We start from the raw sequence: 14,514 nt of genomic DNA, 5'->3' as shown, positions 1-14,514 counted from the left end.
ACCGACTCCCACAACTATCTCGAATACACCTCCTCCCACCCACCCTCCTGCAAAAATTCCATCCCCTATTCCCAATTCCTCCGCCTCCACCGCATCTGCTCCCACGATGAGGCATTCCACTCCCGCACATCCCAGATGTCCAAGTTCTTCAAGGACCGCAACTTTCCCCCCACAGTGGTCGAGAACGCCCTTGACCGCGTCTCCCGCATTTCCCGCAACACATCCCTCACACCCCGCCCCCGCCACAACCGCCCAAAGAGGATCCCCCTCGTTCTCACACACCACCCCACCAACCTCCGGATACAACGCATCATCCTTCGACACTTCCGCCATCTACAATCCGACCCCACCACCCAAGACATTTTTCCATCCCCACCCCTGTCTGCTTTCCGGAGAGACCACTCTCTCTGTGACTCCCTTGTTCGCTCCACACTGCCCTCCTACCCCACCACACCCGGCACCTTCCCCTGCAACCGCAGGAAATGCTACACTTGCCCCCACATCTCCTCCCTCACCCCTATCCTAGGCCCCAAGATGACTTTCCACATTAAGCAGAGGTTCACCTGCACATCTGCCAATGTGGTATACTGCATCCACTGTACCCGGTGTGGCTTCCTCTACATTGGGGAAACCAAGCGGAGGCTTGGGGACCGCTTTGCAGAACACCTCCGCTCAGTTCGCAATAAACAACTGCACCTCCCAGTTGCAAACCATTTCCACTCCCCCTCCCATTCTTTAGATGAGAGAGGGGGAGGTGGACCGAAGATGGAGAGAAAAGATGATAGGTGGGGAGGAGAGTATAGGTGGGGAGGTAGGGAGGGGATAGGTCAGTCCAGGGAAGACGGACAGGTCAAGGAGGTGGGATGAGGTTAGTAGGTAGGAGATGGAGATGCGGCTTGGGGTGGGAGGAAGGGATGGGTGAGAGGAAGAACAGGTTAGGGAGGCAGAGACAGGTTGGACTGGTTTTGGGATGCAGTGGGTGGAGGGGAAGTGCTGGGCTGGTTGTGTGGTGCAGTGGGGGGAGGGGGCGAACTGGGCTGGTTTTGGGATGCGGTGGGGGAAGGGGAGATTTTGAAGCTGGTGAAGTCCACAGCAGAGGTTCACCTACATATCTGCCAATGAGGTATACTGCATCCATTGTACCCGGTGTGGCTTCTTGTACATTGGGTAAACCAAGCGGAGGCTTGGGGACCGCTTTGCAGAACACCTCCGCTCGGTTCGCAATAAATAACTGCACCTTCCAGTCGCAAACCATTTCCACTCCCCCTCCCATTCTTCACATGACATGTCCATCATGGGCCTCCTACAGTGCCACAATGATGCCACCCAAAGGTTGCAGGAACAGCAACTCATATTCCGCTTGGGAACCCTGCAGCCCAATGGTATCAATGTGGACTTCACCAGCTTCAAAATCTCCCCTTTCCCTACCGCATCCCAAAACCAGCCCAGTTCGTCCCCTCCCCCCACTGCACCACACAACCAGCCCAGCGCTTCCCCTCCACCCACTGCATCCCAAAACCAGTCCAACCTGTCTCTGCCTCCCTAACCTGTTCTTCTTCTCACCCATCCCTTCCTCCCACCCCAAGCCGCACCTCCATCTCCTACCTACTAACCTCATCCCACCTCCTTGACCTGTCCGTCTTCCCTGGACTGACCTATCCCCTCCCTATCTCCCCACCTATACTCTCCTCTTCGGTCCGCCTCCCCCTCTCTCCCTATTTATTCCAGAACCCTCACCCCATCCCCCTCTCTGATGAAGGGTCTAGGCCCGAAACGTCAGCTTTTGTGCTCCTGAGATGCTGCTGGGCCTGCTGTGTTCGTCCAGCCTCACATTTTATTCTCTTGGATTCTCCAGCATCTGCAGTTCCCATTATCACAGGAGAATCAACCTTTCAGGTTGGGACCCTTCAACAGGATGACCTGCTATGTTGCTCCAGCTACACACTGTACTGACTCTGGCACCAGTATCCGCAGTTCTTGCTATCTCTGGCAGACTGGCGCGTTTGCTAATGTTATGCCATTATTTGAGAAAGGCTGCGAGGAAAAGCCAGGGAGCACAGGCCGGTGAGCCTGATATCAGTGGTGGGTAAGTTGTCAGAGAGGTTTCTTAGAGGCAGGATTTGGAAAGACTGACTAGGGCTAGCCAGCATAGCTCTGTGCATGGGAAATCATGTCTCATGAACATGGTTGAGCTTTTTTTGAAGAGGTGACCAAGAAGATAGATGAAGGTAGAACGGTAGACTTTGTCTATATGGACTCTAGCAAGGCCTTCGACAAGGTTCTGTATGGTTGACAGTTTACTAAGTTTTGATTGCACAGGATCCAGGGTGAATTCACCCACTGGATACAAAATTAGCTTAATGGTACGAGACAAAGGGTGGTGGTAGAGGGTTGTTGTTCAAACTGGAGGCCTGTAAACAGTGGTATGCCACAAGGATCTGTGCTGGATCCACTTTATTTGTCATTTATATAAATGGTTTGGATGAGAATTTAGGAGGCTTGCTTAGCAAATTTGTGGTTGACACCAAAATAGGTGAAACAATGGACAGTGAAAAAGGTTATAGGATCTTGATCAAATGGGCCAGTGGGCCAAGAAAAGCCAGGCGGAGTTTATGTTGTGTTGCATTTTGTTAGACAAACTACAGTAGGACTTTCACAGTTAATGGTAGGGGCCTGCGGAGAGTTGTGAAACAGTGAAACCTAGGGGTGCAAATACATAGTTCCTTGAAAGTTGTGTCATAGGTACAGACGGTGGTGATGCGTTTGGCACCCTTGCCTTCATCGGTCAGAGCACCGAGTACAGGAATTGGTACATAATAGAACAGCTGTACAAGACATTGGTAAGGCCACATTTGGAGTACTGCATACAATTCTAGTCACTCTGCTAGAGAAAGGATGTTATTAAACTGAAAAGGGTGGAATAAAGATATCCGAGACTGGAGAGTTTAAGTTATAAAGGAGAAGCTGGGACTTTTTCCCTGGAGCACAGGAAGGTGAGGGGTGACCACATCAAGGTTTGTAAAATCATAAGGGGCATGGATAGGGTGAACAGCTAATATCTTTTCTCAAGGGTAGGGGAGTCCAACACGGGAGGACACAGGTTTAAGGTGAGAGGATAATTATTTATTCGGGACCTGTGGGAGAACGTTTTCGCACAGAGGGCGGTGTATAGAGAATGAGCTGCCAGAAAAAGTGTAAAGGCAAGTACAATTAGAACATTTAAGAGACATTTGGACAGGTTAAATGGATAAGAAAGTTTTAGAGGGATGAGGGCCAAATGCAGGCAGAAGGGACTAGTTCAGTTTAGGAAACCTGGTCGGCACGGATGAGTTGGGCTGAAGACTCTATTTGCTGTATGGCTAAGTCAGATGCTCATTCTGCAGAGCCTCATGACGAAGTCCAAGTAGCATGGTGCCTTCATCAAGATGGATGCAACAATAACAAACAAGAATCAAATTCAATCCAACATTGCAACAAACAGTGAAGCTGATGTGCAGTGTATATGAACAAGTAAAAAAAATGCAACAGTTACTTGCTTAAGGCCTGTTACATCTATAATTTCAGTTCTGATGAAAAGCTGTATATATAGAGTATTCATTAGGCTTTTTTTCCCATTGATGTTAGTTGACTTGCTCAGTAGTCTTGACGTTTTACGTTTCTATTTCTGATTTCAAATATCACATGTAGAAAGAAGGAAGCCTTCATTCTCTAACATCACAAATGATTTATGGGCAATGAGAGGAATCCCAGTATGGTCTTGTCATAATTATGCGCAAAATCTGCAATCATTTCATTGTCATTGGTTGCCACTTCTAACTCTTCAATTTCCCGGAGGAATTTCAGAACATGAATAGCAAACCACATGCCTGAAAGACCCCACCGCCCTCTTCTCTCTCCATGGCCCTACCAACACCACCACCAGCCCCCACAACCCCAACACCTCCAGTTACTAGCCTGCTTCATTAATTTGAGTTGCAATCTTACCCAGCTCATAACCTGCAGAAATTTCTGAGGATATTGAACTTGATCCTTTTCCAAAAGCACAAGGTAAGAATTCACTGCATAAAGCCTCAGCCGTTTGTCTTCCACTTCATCATCAAATCCTAGTCAGATTTAAAAGGGTTGCATTTCAAGTATTAGAACATGAGCCCTAAATAGTTAACAAAATCAAACTTCAAGAATCACCTTTTTAAAAATAAATCTAGTTTACATCAATATAGCCAATCATATAAATTAAGATTAAAAGATGCATATTAGTCTACAGCCATGCTTACACCCCATATGTACTCACATTAATCAACCAAGATTAAAAAATTCTTTAAAATATTTTTTCAAATAGGTTTGATAATATGATCAGAGGTACTTGAGTTGTTAGAAATGAAAGAAATGCAACTGCTAAAAAAGTAAAAGCTTTCTCGTTGTTACTTAAAAAAAAGGATATTAAAAGAGCATTTACTGAACTGAAGTTACTAGGGCACAGCTTAGAACCGTCCAAAAATTGTCATTTTATTTATAGAGCATCTTGCTGTTTAATTACCTTCAGCCAACAGTCTCAGGAAGTTGCTTGGGATATCTGACGGTATCATATCTCCACCAACTGCAAACACTGCATTCATGGTTTGTACAAACCACTCATTGTTGGGAGCATATGTTTGTGGGTTGTTAAGGACAGAAACAAAACCAAAATAGAAACCAGTTTAGCAACATATTTTTGAGGGGGTTAGAAGAAATGGATAGAATGTATTTCAGTCTGAAATTATTTAACATAGTTTAAAAAAATTTTTAAATGCCAATCTGAAATCAGTACTGTTATATCAACTCACTTTTACTCCTTTTAGCAATAGGATTAGGTTCGTGTTCGCACGTCATTCTCACAGCTACACTTTCACAGAGATTAGCTAATGATATAAGTGTTGATCTGCATTCTTATGCCAGACACACACATGCATTTAATTAACAACTCCAAAGTAGATGCTTTAATTAATCTATCAACCATAACGTACTCTAATTTCAGGGAAGACTGGATAAGAACAGAAATGCAGTGAAATTTATTTAAATGTAACACTTCCATCTAATCTAGCAAACACTTCTTCATAAATGTGACATTTATAATGTTTCAAATCTCTGCCAGCAATGCAAACTGTTAGGTGAGGTGTGAACTTTCACAGTTTTATGCCCCCACTATGTTGCATGATATAACCATCAGAGGATGCAAAATAATTCTTAAAGATACAATAAGCAAGCCAAATAACTCTGGAAAAACAAAAACAAGGCTGCAATAACACAGTGTGGAGTTGGAAGAGCACAGCAGGCCAGGCAGCATCAGAGGAGCAGGAGAGCTGACGTTTCAAGTCAGAACACTTCATGAGAGAGCAGAATTTTCTGAAGAAGGGTGCTGACCCGAAACGTCAACTTTCCTGCTCCTCTGGTGCTGCCTGGCCTGCTGTGTTCCTCCAGCTCCACACTGTGTTATTTCTGACCGCAGCATCGGCAGTTCTTACTATGCCAAAAGATAAGACAGTATTTTGTTTCAAAAATAGAATTTAATTTCATAACTTTTTACTTGCGTGCCCCCATTTTCACTCTATTCAGTGCCAATTACAAATTTACCATAAAAGAGCTCAGGGTTGTCACTTTGTTTGTAATAAAACCAACTATATAAATTTAAATTCTATCAGAAGGCAAAGTTTCATCTTGCCATTACATTGCGGTGTATATACAGAACCCTTTTCTTGCAGTCCACCTGAAAAATAATGGAACAAACATGGGTTGTGGAAATCATTGCATTTGTGGTCCTAGCTTGTCTCACTGTCTCAAAAGAATTCATGGCTGCATGATTTACAGGGATTTCCCATTTGCAAAATAAATGCCTCTTGTACACTGCTTTCTACTTTGAATTACCATTGAATAATAATTCAGTCGAAAGGATATTTTTCAGCAAGTTCAGCTACTTTGCCAACTAAACTGATGGTGATGTATTCATCTTTGCTTTCTCTTAAATACTCCAGCAGTTTTTGGACAATAACAGTTACATTCTGCGCATTTGTGATTCGGTAGAGCAATTCTAGAGTCTGTTAAAACAGCACAACATAGATGATAAAGCAGTCAGACAATCTGACTAAAATCAGGAAATACTCAAGCAAACTGTACAAAATGGACAGCATTAATCGGCCAAAGCGCGCACGCTGTTCCCAGAGTCAATCTTCAATTGCGATTTACAACCTATAGTGACTCTTTTAAATGCGTTTGAAAAATATCCCTCTAAAGAAAATGCCGGTGATAAATGTAATTGGTAATGGAAATGTAGTAACAGAACTGCACATCAATTTTGAACATGTACAACACCATCTCATTAGCGTTCATATTCAAACAACATAGGTCAAAACAACTCTTACCTCTCGCTTTATAATCGGGTCAGGGTGATCCAGGCACTCAATTATTGTCATTTGGTGCTGAAGAACAAGATTCAAATCTTGCTGGATTACGTATGTGAGGGCTTTTAATCCTGGAACACAAAAATAAAAAAAAGTTCACATTTCAACAAGGACATAAATGTAAAATAAAAATACGACTAGTTATTTCATAAAATAGTCTTACCCAGATACTTTAAGTTGTTTTTAGGTGATAAGATAAATTTTCCGTTACACTTGGCTGCTTTCTCCATTAGATCTGCCTTTGGATGAATAGTATATACTGTTTGAACACACTCAAACAAAATTGCTGTAAAAAATGTAAAGTAGAAGTTAATGCAATAGGAAAGCAACTGACACTTTCAGATCTGTGGTTATGTATCGTAGTGACACCCATCTAAGGAAATAATACATTTTAAAATTAAATAAAGTGTAAGAAAACAAATATCAATATTTCTGAGTCATTCTCAGGTCTATTTGCAATCTTACTCTGCAGGTTGGTTGCAAGAAATCAATAGCAAAACAAACATGAGAAATCTCAAATATGACAGTTCAAGTTCAGACAAAATAAGTTATTAACAATCCAAATGGACAACTTAAAAAGGCTAAAATGTTAGTGATTTGCGGAGTTCAGTTACCATACAAAGCTTTTACAATTACATAACATCGGAGCAGCAGTTGGCCATGTAGCCACCAGCCTACTCTGTCATTCTAAACCATAGTTGATTATCTATCTCAGCACCGTATGTGTGCACTATTTCATTATTTTTTGATGCCATTATTAACCATAAATCTATCAGTCTATTACTTGGAGGTTAATTTGAGCTGCCTCAGCCATCCAGGGTACAGAATTTCAAAGACTCACCACCCTCTCAGTGAAGGACTTCTCAAACGGCTTGCCTTTAATTTTGACACTGGGCCACTGATTCTAGACCCTAGGGTCAGGGAAAACATCTTCTGTGCATTTTCTCTATCTGTCCCTTAAAGAATTGTGTAAGTTTCTGTGTGATAGCTTTCGTTCTTTTAACCTCCAGAGAATACCGGCCCAGTCTCTGGACAGAGAAGGTTTGCAAAAGTTATGGGAACTATTGGTAGAAACTACTTTCTGGCATTCACTTCATGAATGCTGTTTTACATGGAATAATTTATGTAGTATCATGTGGATTTACAAAATATTCCATCAAGAAACAATGAAATGTACATTTCAGACTAAGCATTTGGATCAGAAATGAGGCATAACTTGTAGGCTACAAATGTCCAAACAACCCACTAAAGAATAAACACCATATTAAGCTATGCTTTCGTCACAATTTAGAGGTCATCATATTTCATGCTATAAAAATGGTAAATAATTTCCACCCCCTGCCCAAAAATAAAGTCATTTTGTTTTCAAATAAATGCTCCGTTTGTTACAAAGCAAGTTTCAAACACTTGCAGATCAGGTACACCTACTCAATATTGTAATTACAAATTGCTGCCTATCACAAATCTTAATTCTCCTGATCTACACTATTGATTGTGATAATTACCCCAACTATTACTCCACACTCCTAAATTGCAGCTTTCCAAGTGAATTACAAACAACATCAACGTGTAAGCAATGTAACACAGCAATCCAATCTTGTTTTAAATAATGAAACAGCTTGCATTCATTGTTGATCAAAATTCAAGATTACTTCACACATTTAAGGAAACTAAAATACCAGAGGGTTTATTTACCAATATTTCAGCAGAGAACAGTGCTGGTTTATATCCAAACTACTCAGTCATGACATCACATTACAATACTGTAGAAGATTCAGATGACTGTAATTTGAATATGCACATGTAACAACCAGAAAGAAAATACCAATCTGCCAACCACTGGGCTTTTGATTTAAAAGCGATTTGCAATCAAACTAGTTAGGCCACAGCAGATCAGCACCTTCACCTTCTTAGGCCAAAGGAGACACAATTATCCCAAACATTGGAGAACTTCAGGAGATTTTAAATTAGGGGCTCTGGGATAAACTGCAACTTGTGAGTACGACTAGTGGAAATACTTTCATTGGAAACCAATACTAGTGATGTCAAGAAGTTGTTCGATAACTCTCCAATATGTTTAGGTTTGAGAGCTGATCTACATTGAATTGGCTCCTTCATATGACACAGAAATAAAACAAGCTGAACTTGCCGACAATTACCGTAAGTTATATTGTGGTTGATTTCAGCTCTTCGCAAAGACTCGTCCAGAACATCATATATTTGTTCACTTGTTCTGTCCCAAAAAGAAAAACAGCACATTTCAGAGAGAGTGCACACCAAGATTAATAAGTGCCATGGTAAATAAATAAAAGACAGGAAGATAAACAACAAAAAGATTGCAATTATGTAGCACCTTTCACAAGCTCAAAATGTCCAAAGAAGTATTTTTAGGCAAACTTGATACCAATGTATGCAGTTAGGTCCTATAAACAGTAGTATGGGTTATTTGTCATATGAACTTGTTTTATGATGCTTGTTGAAGCATCAATATTGATCAATACACGATGCAAACTAATCTCCTTTCTTCAAATAAGATGGGATTTGTTTTTACATACAGCTGAGGGGGTTATTGGGCCGCAGTTTAACTTCTCATCCAAAAAAAGGGCATCTCTGACAAAGCTTTATCTCCCTAGCAGTGCAATGAAATGTCAAGTTAGATTGTGCTCTCAAGTGACTGGAGTGGAGTTTGAGTGCAAGGCCATGTGACTCAAATGAGAGTTACTAGTGAACCAAGACTGATAGCCAACCACTGAATTATTAAGAGAGATAGTTACACTAATACATCCAAAGTGGACTTCATATATATTGTGCCCTTTTAATTACCTTTCTTCTTAATGATTTTGCCTTCTGCTGGTACGCAATATGGACATTTCCGCAACATATGATCCATGTAACTAAAGGTCTCACTAAAGCCTTAGAGAGCAAATTGACTAATAGGAATCAAAGACAGGAATTTCATTTCTATTGATTTTGTGGTGCAAATAAGTATTAACAATCAAGTGAATGTACATTTTAAGTTAACTTGTCTTACAGTGATAATTCACAGGAGCTGAATTCACATATCAATGAAAAGTAAATTGGTTTCTGAACCATATCTGGTTAATATTTTCAAAGAAATCAGTTTCACCAATGGCAAATGGACTTTTTTTTTTGAAACAATGTATTGCTGTCTAAACCTGGACCAGGCAGCTGAAATTTCTGCTCAAATTCACACACTAAAAGAAATGGTGATTAAATGCTCACTCCTAGTTTTACACTAAAGGATTAAAAATGGTTAAACTTCAAAAAGACTTCAACTACTTATCAAATTGAATCATGAACTTGGATGGACTCTGCCTATAAAAACCATTGTGCAAATTTTCAGTACGCAGTCTGCTGGAACATATCAGCAGACAATTCAAAGAAACTTGAAATTTGAAGATTCAGAAATAAATTCTATGATGGGCTTAAAAGTTATTAAAGGAATTGCATATATATCGCGCCTTTCAGTGGTTCAGAACTACTTGCCAACCTTCCCTTCCACACGGTTTCTGCAAGATGAAGTAATACCATAGAGGTTCATGTAAAATTGTTGTGGTTTTTGAGCTGAAATCCTAATTTTAAAAATATAGATCAGGAATCAAATGCAGCTCAAAATCCTTAGTATCAATTTCAGCATGTGGGCCTCAGTTCCTGGGCCGCATTTACAGCCCAACCCTAACTGCCCTGAGGCAACATTCGTGAGTTGCTTTCTTGAACTGCTGCAGTCCATGTGATGGGGTTACACCTAGACTGTTGTTAGGAACAAATAATTCAGGAACGGGTTAATGGCTCAAGTTCATTTTAAAACTATAAAGAACATTGAAGCTACACGGAGAAGGCAAGAGTGCGTTAGGTGCAGATGTAACAAACTGAATGGCCTTCACTGCACAAGTATTGTAAAATCCTGTAACAGAAATGCAAATGCAATTGAATACTGTTAAAGTAATGCATAAAACATTCATACATCTAAGATTTGATTTATTTAAATTGAAGTTATCAAATTATGAAAGGAGAATTAAAACATATTACATATTATTCCATTATTGGTGTTTATTTTATTCCATTGTGATGGTCTTTTCTGTACCTTATTTGGGCCCAAATCAAACATGCAGACCAACCCCATAAAATTAAAACCCAAATAAAAATCAATCAGTCACCTAATAATTGCCTTAAAAAACTGATCTCAAACATTCAGCTCTTACAAAAATATATTCAGTACATTTACAAATTTAGAGAGCAGGTTACAATTGCTGTATAGAAAGAGACATGGGAGCTTACAAACAAAATAAGAACAGAAGTAAAGACAGAGTGCACAATTTTAAACAGGGACAAAATTACATCTGTGCAAAATACCAAAATGTCTTGGCTTCTGTTCATTTTCAGCCGAAGATGACATATTGTTTTCACATTTTGTACGTAACATTTTGAGACATTAGCTTAAAATGAATCAAAATCCTTGCAATGACAGTTTTAATGCAGGGGCACATCAAAATCAACTATTAATTCAGTAATGGCACTGCCTGTTGCTCTTTGTTGTTCCAGAAGCACTGCTGCAGCATTCTTCTGTCTGTAATAAACAGAGTAACTTCCCCAGTGAACACGGAGTAAAGCCAATGCAAGATTTCCTCGTAACATTTACATTTCCAAGTACCACAACCTCAAACATTAAGAGAGAAAACTAGGACAAGAACTTACATCGGGTCATCCTTTCCCAGTAATCTTAAAATTCTCAACAGCTGAATCTGGAGCCAAGGTGCTGGTACACTATGGTAGTTGAAATCCACTGCAAGTTTTCCCCCAACTACTTGCTTGAGAATCGTTACAAAGCTCCCGGTTAAATCTTTATAACCACCCGGATTTTCCTAGAAGAGAAGAACAATTACATTTAATTCCACCAAGGTTTAAAAATGAACAACTGCTTCACAAGGTTCACTCGACCATTGTTCCTGCTCTGCTAGCCTGGAGGATATTGCTTGTTGGAGCTCTAGGGCATTCAAAACAAAAACCTTTAACTTGATTTCAAGCATATTCTAGGTTAGCCACCGTGACTGCGTATTTCTGTCAGGACTTGCATGCTGTGAAGTAGAGGAAGCAGTCAATGGGCGGTCCATTCCTAAATGTAAGCCAATGACTTCTACTGAAAAATGTGATTTAGTAGCATATCATTGACAAAGCTCAAAACCACTAGTCAGATGGTCCATTAACACTTGGTATCTAGGTTCACACACCATTACTTGATAGGATTGCCAAGCATTTACCAGAACATTTTTAAAAATATTTCAAATTAATTTAAGAAATTTAAACTCATTATTCTACTTTTAAAATTGACCATGAATTGATGGCATTTGAAAACCTTGTGAACGGATCATGAGTTTTGCTTACTAAAAGAAAATGGCCAACAAAAATAGCTTGGCTTCTCTATTAATGGTTATAATGTGATACCTTGATTAGCAGTAGGTAGATGTGAAGGGAGGCAGCCATGACTCCAGGATCCCTGTCACATAGAGCTTTCCTAAACTTGTCATGAATATGTTGAACTTGGTTTGGAGCAATAAGATAAAATTTGTACAGGGCAAGTACTGCTTTTCTTCTTATTATTTCCCTGTAAAGAAGCATACTTAATGATAGAACACATTTTTAACACAGCATTCATAAATACTTCATTGAACATCTATAGAAAAGGCCGGTCAGAAGCCAGCGCATTACTTATTAAGCAGCATTCTGTTATTTCCTACTTTAACATTTTCTGTTATAAATATCAGCTCCTAACAAAAACAAACTTTCAATACTTCCCTTTAAATCGGTCATATGCTCATTGCCAAATCGAATGTCTTACCAAGTCCATTTGTGTGATCTAGAATTTTGAAACAATTTTCTGCATTAAACCCAGGCTCCAAGTGCCAGGTTTGCAAATATAGCTAACAAATTAAAAAAACAAATGGGCAAGTCTTCTTGGTGGCAGGACCACCAATAACACAAGTAGCATGTCAAGAGCGAGGAGCCTAAATACTCCTCTAAACTAAGTACAGAGACTCAATAACAGCAAACAATCTTATTGTTGTTTGAAGAGTGACCTTTTCAACTTGTTGAGGTTTCTATATTAGCAGTTTAAATAATGACATTTCTTTCCTTGGATCGAGATTTGACAGCTGACTCATACACGATTTGAGGAAGAGACAATTTTCAGTTGATGGGAGTTTCTGCTAAGTCCTGGGTTTTTAAGGTTTTAAATATTAATTTTTTCCACTTTTGCATGCTTAAAACTAAAAGCTGTGGGAAAGGGAAAGGTAGTTTGTCCTTTTCTTTAAAAAAGTTTCTATTTAGAACTTCTACTAGACGTTACAATATAGTTTTTTGAAGTTGTCCCAGCAGCGTGTCAGCAGTAATCAGTCTACAAACACTGGATTTGAGAAAAGTGGCAAATCTACATCTGCAATTTTTAAGGGACGATTTTATGGCATTCAATGGAGTGGTATGTTCCTCATGTCAGATGTAGGAGATTAGGGAACAGTTTTCTCTCCCAGGCAACTATGTCTGCAGGTGTGTTTGGATTCATCTCATATCAGACTGTTTGGATCAACTGGTGAGGCAGTTGGAGTCACTGAGGAGCATACAGGAGACACAGAGTGATGTCTAGTAGATTTAGAGAGGTGGTTACACTGCAGGTTCAGTCAGATACACGCATGACTGTCAGGAGCGATAGGAAGGTAGTTCAGGAGTCTCCTGTGACTATTCCTCTCTCAAACAGATATACTGTTGAGGGGATAGTCTCCCAGAGGAAAATAGAAACAGCAGCCAGATCTCGGGCACCAAAAATGTATCTTCTGTTAACCAGGGTTTGTCATGATTCAAAAGAGTAATTGTTGCGGGGCCTATCCTGTCAGGGGCACAGACAAGAGAGGCTAAAGTTCCGAGACTGAGGGGCAGCATGGCAGTTCAATGGTTAGCACTGCTGCCTCACAGTGCCACGGACCTAGATTTGATTCCACCCTCAAGTAACTGTTTGTATGGAGTTTGCACATTCTCTCCATGTCTACGTGAATCTCAAGTCTAAAGCTGTGGAGGTTAGGTGGATTGGCTATGGGAAATGCACGGTTGCAGGGATACAGTGGGGATGTCAGCGTAGACATAATGGGCCGAATGGCCTGTTTTCACACTGTAGAGGTTCTATAATTCTATGTAAGCATTAATACAAGATGGTATCTTGCCTCTCTGTTACCAGGGTCAAGAACATCTCAAAAATGTTGCAGCATATTGTCAAAGGGAAGAATGAAAAAGCTGGAAATTGTTGTATGTCTGGTAAGAATGACATAGTTAGGAAAAGGGTTGAGGTTTTGCAGAATGAATGTAGGAATTTAGACAGGACGTTAAAAAGCAGAACCTCAAAAGATATTAATCTCTGGATTACTCCCAGTGCCACATGCTAGTGACAGTAGGAATAAGAAGATAGGGCAGATAAATCAATGCTGAGGAGCTGGTGCAGGGGTCGAGGATTCAAATTTTTGGATCATTGGGGTCTCTTCTGAGGCAGAAGAGACTGCTCAAAAGAGATGGGTTTCACCTGCACGGGAGGGGGAGGGTGGAAATCAACATCTTAGCAGGGAAATTTATTAATTTTATTTGGGAACCTTTAAATTAGTATGGAGGGTGAGATGGGGGGATCCTAAGTAGTAGTGAAGATAGAAATGTATGAGGACGGTTCTGAATTTAAAAAGAGTGAAGTTAACTAGAAAAGGCAGGCATCAGCAAGTCAGAGAACAACATAACTCTGAAGAATTAAACTGCATTGATTTCAATGCAACAGGTCTTACAGGTAGGGCAGATTAATTCAGAGCATGTGCAGGAACATGGGACTAGAACATATCTATTACAGAAGCATGGCTCAGGGAGGGCTAGGACTAGTTCAATGTTCCAGGGTTTAAATGCTATTGGAAGGACAATAAAGGAATCGAGAAAGAAGGGGGAGTGGCGGTTGTGATTAGAGAAAACATTACTGCTGTACTTAGAGGGGATATTTCTGAGGGATTGCCCAGTGAAGCTATGTGGGTGGAACTCAGAA

General features: G+C 40.3%; 1 protein-coding gene across 1 annotated transcript in view; it reads right to left on the bottom strand.

The window, feature by feature from the left end:
• The window catches only part of ap4e1 (adaptor related protein complex 4 subunit epsilon 1), a 65,069-nt gene that overhangs the window by 33,519 nt on the left and 17,036 nt on the right, over window positions 1–14,514 (bottom strand). The window contains exons 6-13 of the mRNA XM_059639198.1: window positions 11,898–12,057; window positions 11,151–11,317; window positions 8,594–8,667; window positions 6,598–6,720; window positions 6,396–6,505; window positions 5,932–6,071; window positions 4,538–4,650; window positions 3,985–4,103 (exon numbers count right to left, since the gene is read on the bottom strand). Of these exons, the coding sequence (XP_059495181.1) occupies window positions 3,985–4,103; window positions 4,538–4,650; window positions 5,932–6,071; window positions 6,396–6,505; window positions 6,598–6,720; window positions 8,594–8,667; window positions 11,151–11,317; window positions 11,898–12,057 (1,006 nt within the window). The remainder of the gene's footprint in view (window positions 1–3,984; window positions 4,104–4,537; window positions 4,651–5,931; window positions 6,072–6,395; window positions 6,506–6,597; window positions 6,721–8,593; window positions 8,668–11,150; window positions 11,318–11,897; window positions 12,058–14,514) is intronic.

The sequence above is a fragment of the Stegostoma tigrinum genome, chromosome 33 (assembly GCF_030684315.1).
Source record: "Stegostoma tigrinum isolate sSteTig4 chromosome 33, sSteTig4.hap1, whole genome shotgun sequence".
NCBI lineage: Eukaryota > Metazoa > Chordata > Chondrichthyes > Orectolobiformes > Stegostomatidae > Stegostoma > Stegostoma tigrinum.
Note: the sequence above shows the minus strand (reverse complement) of the source record. Positions and strands in the feature narration are given on the sequence as shown.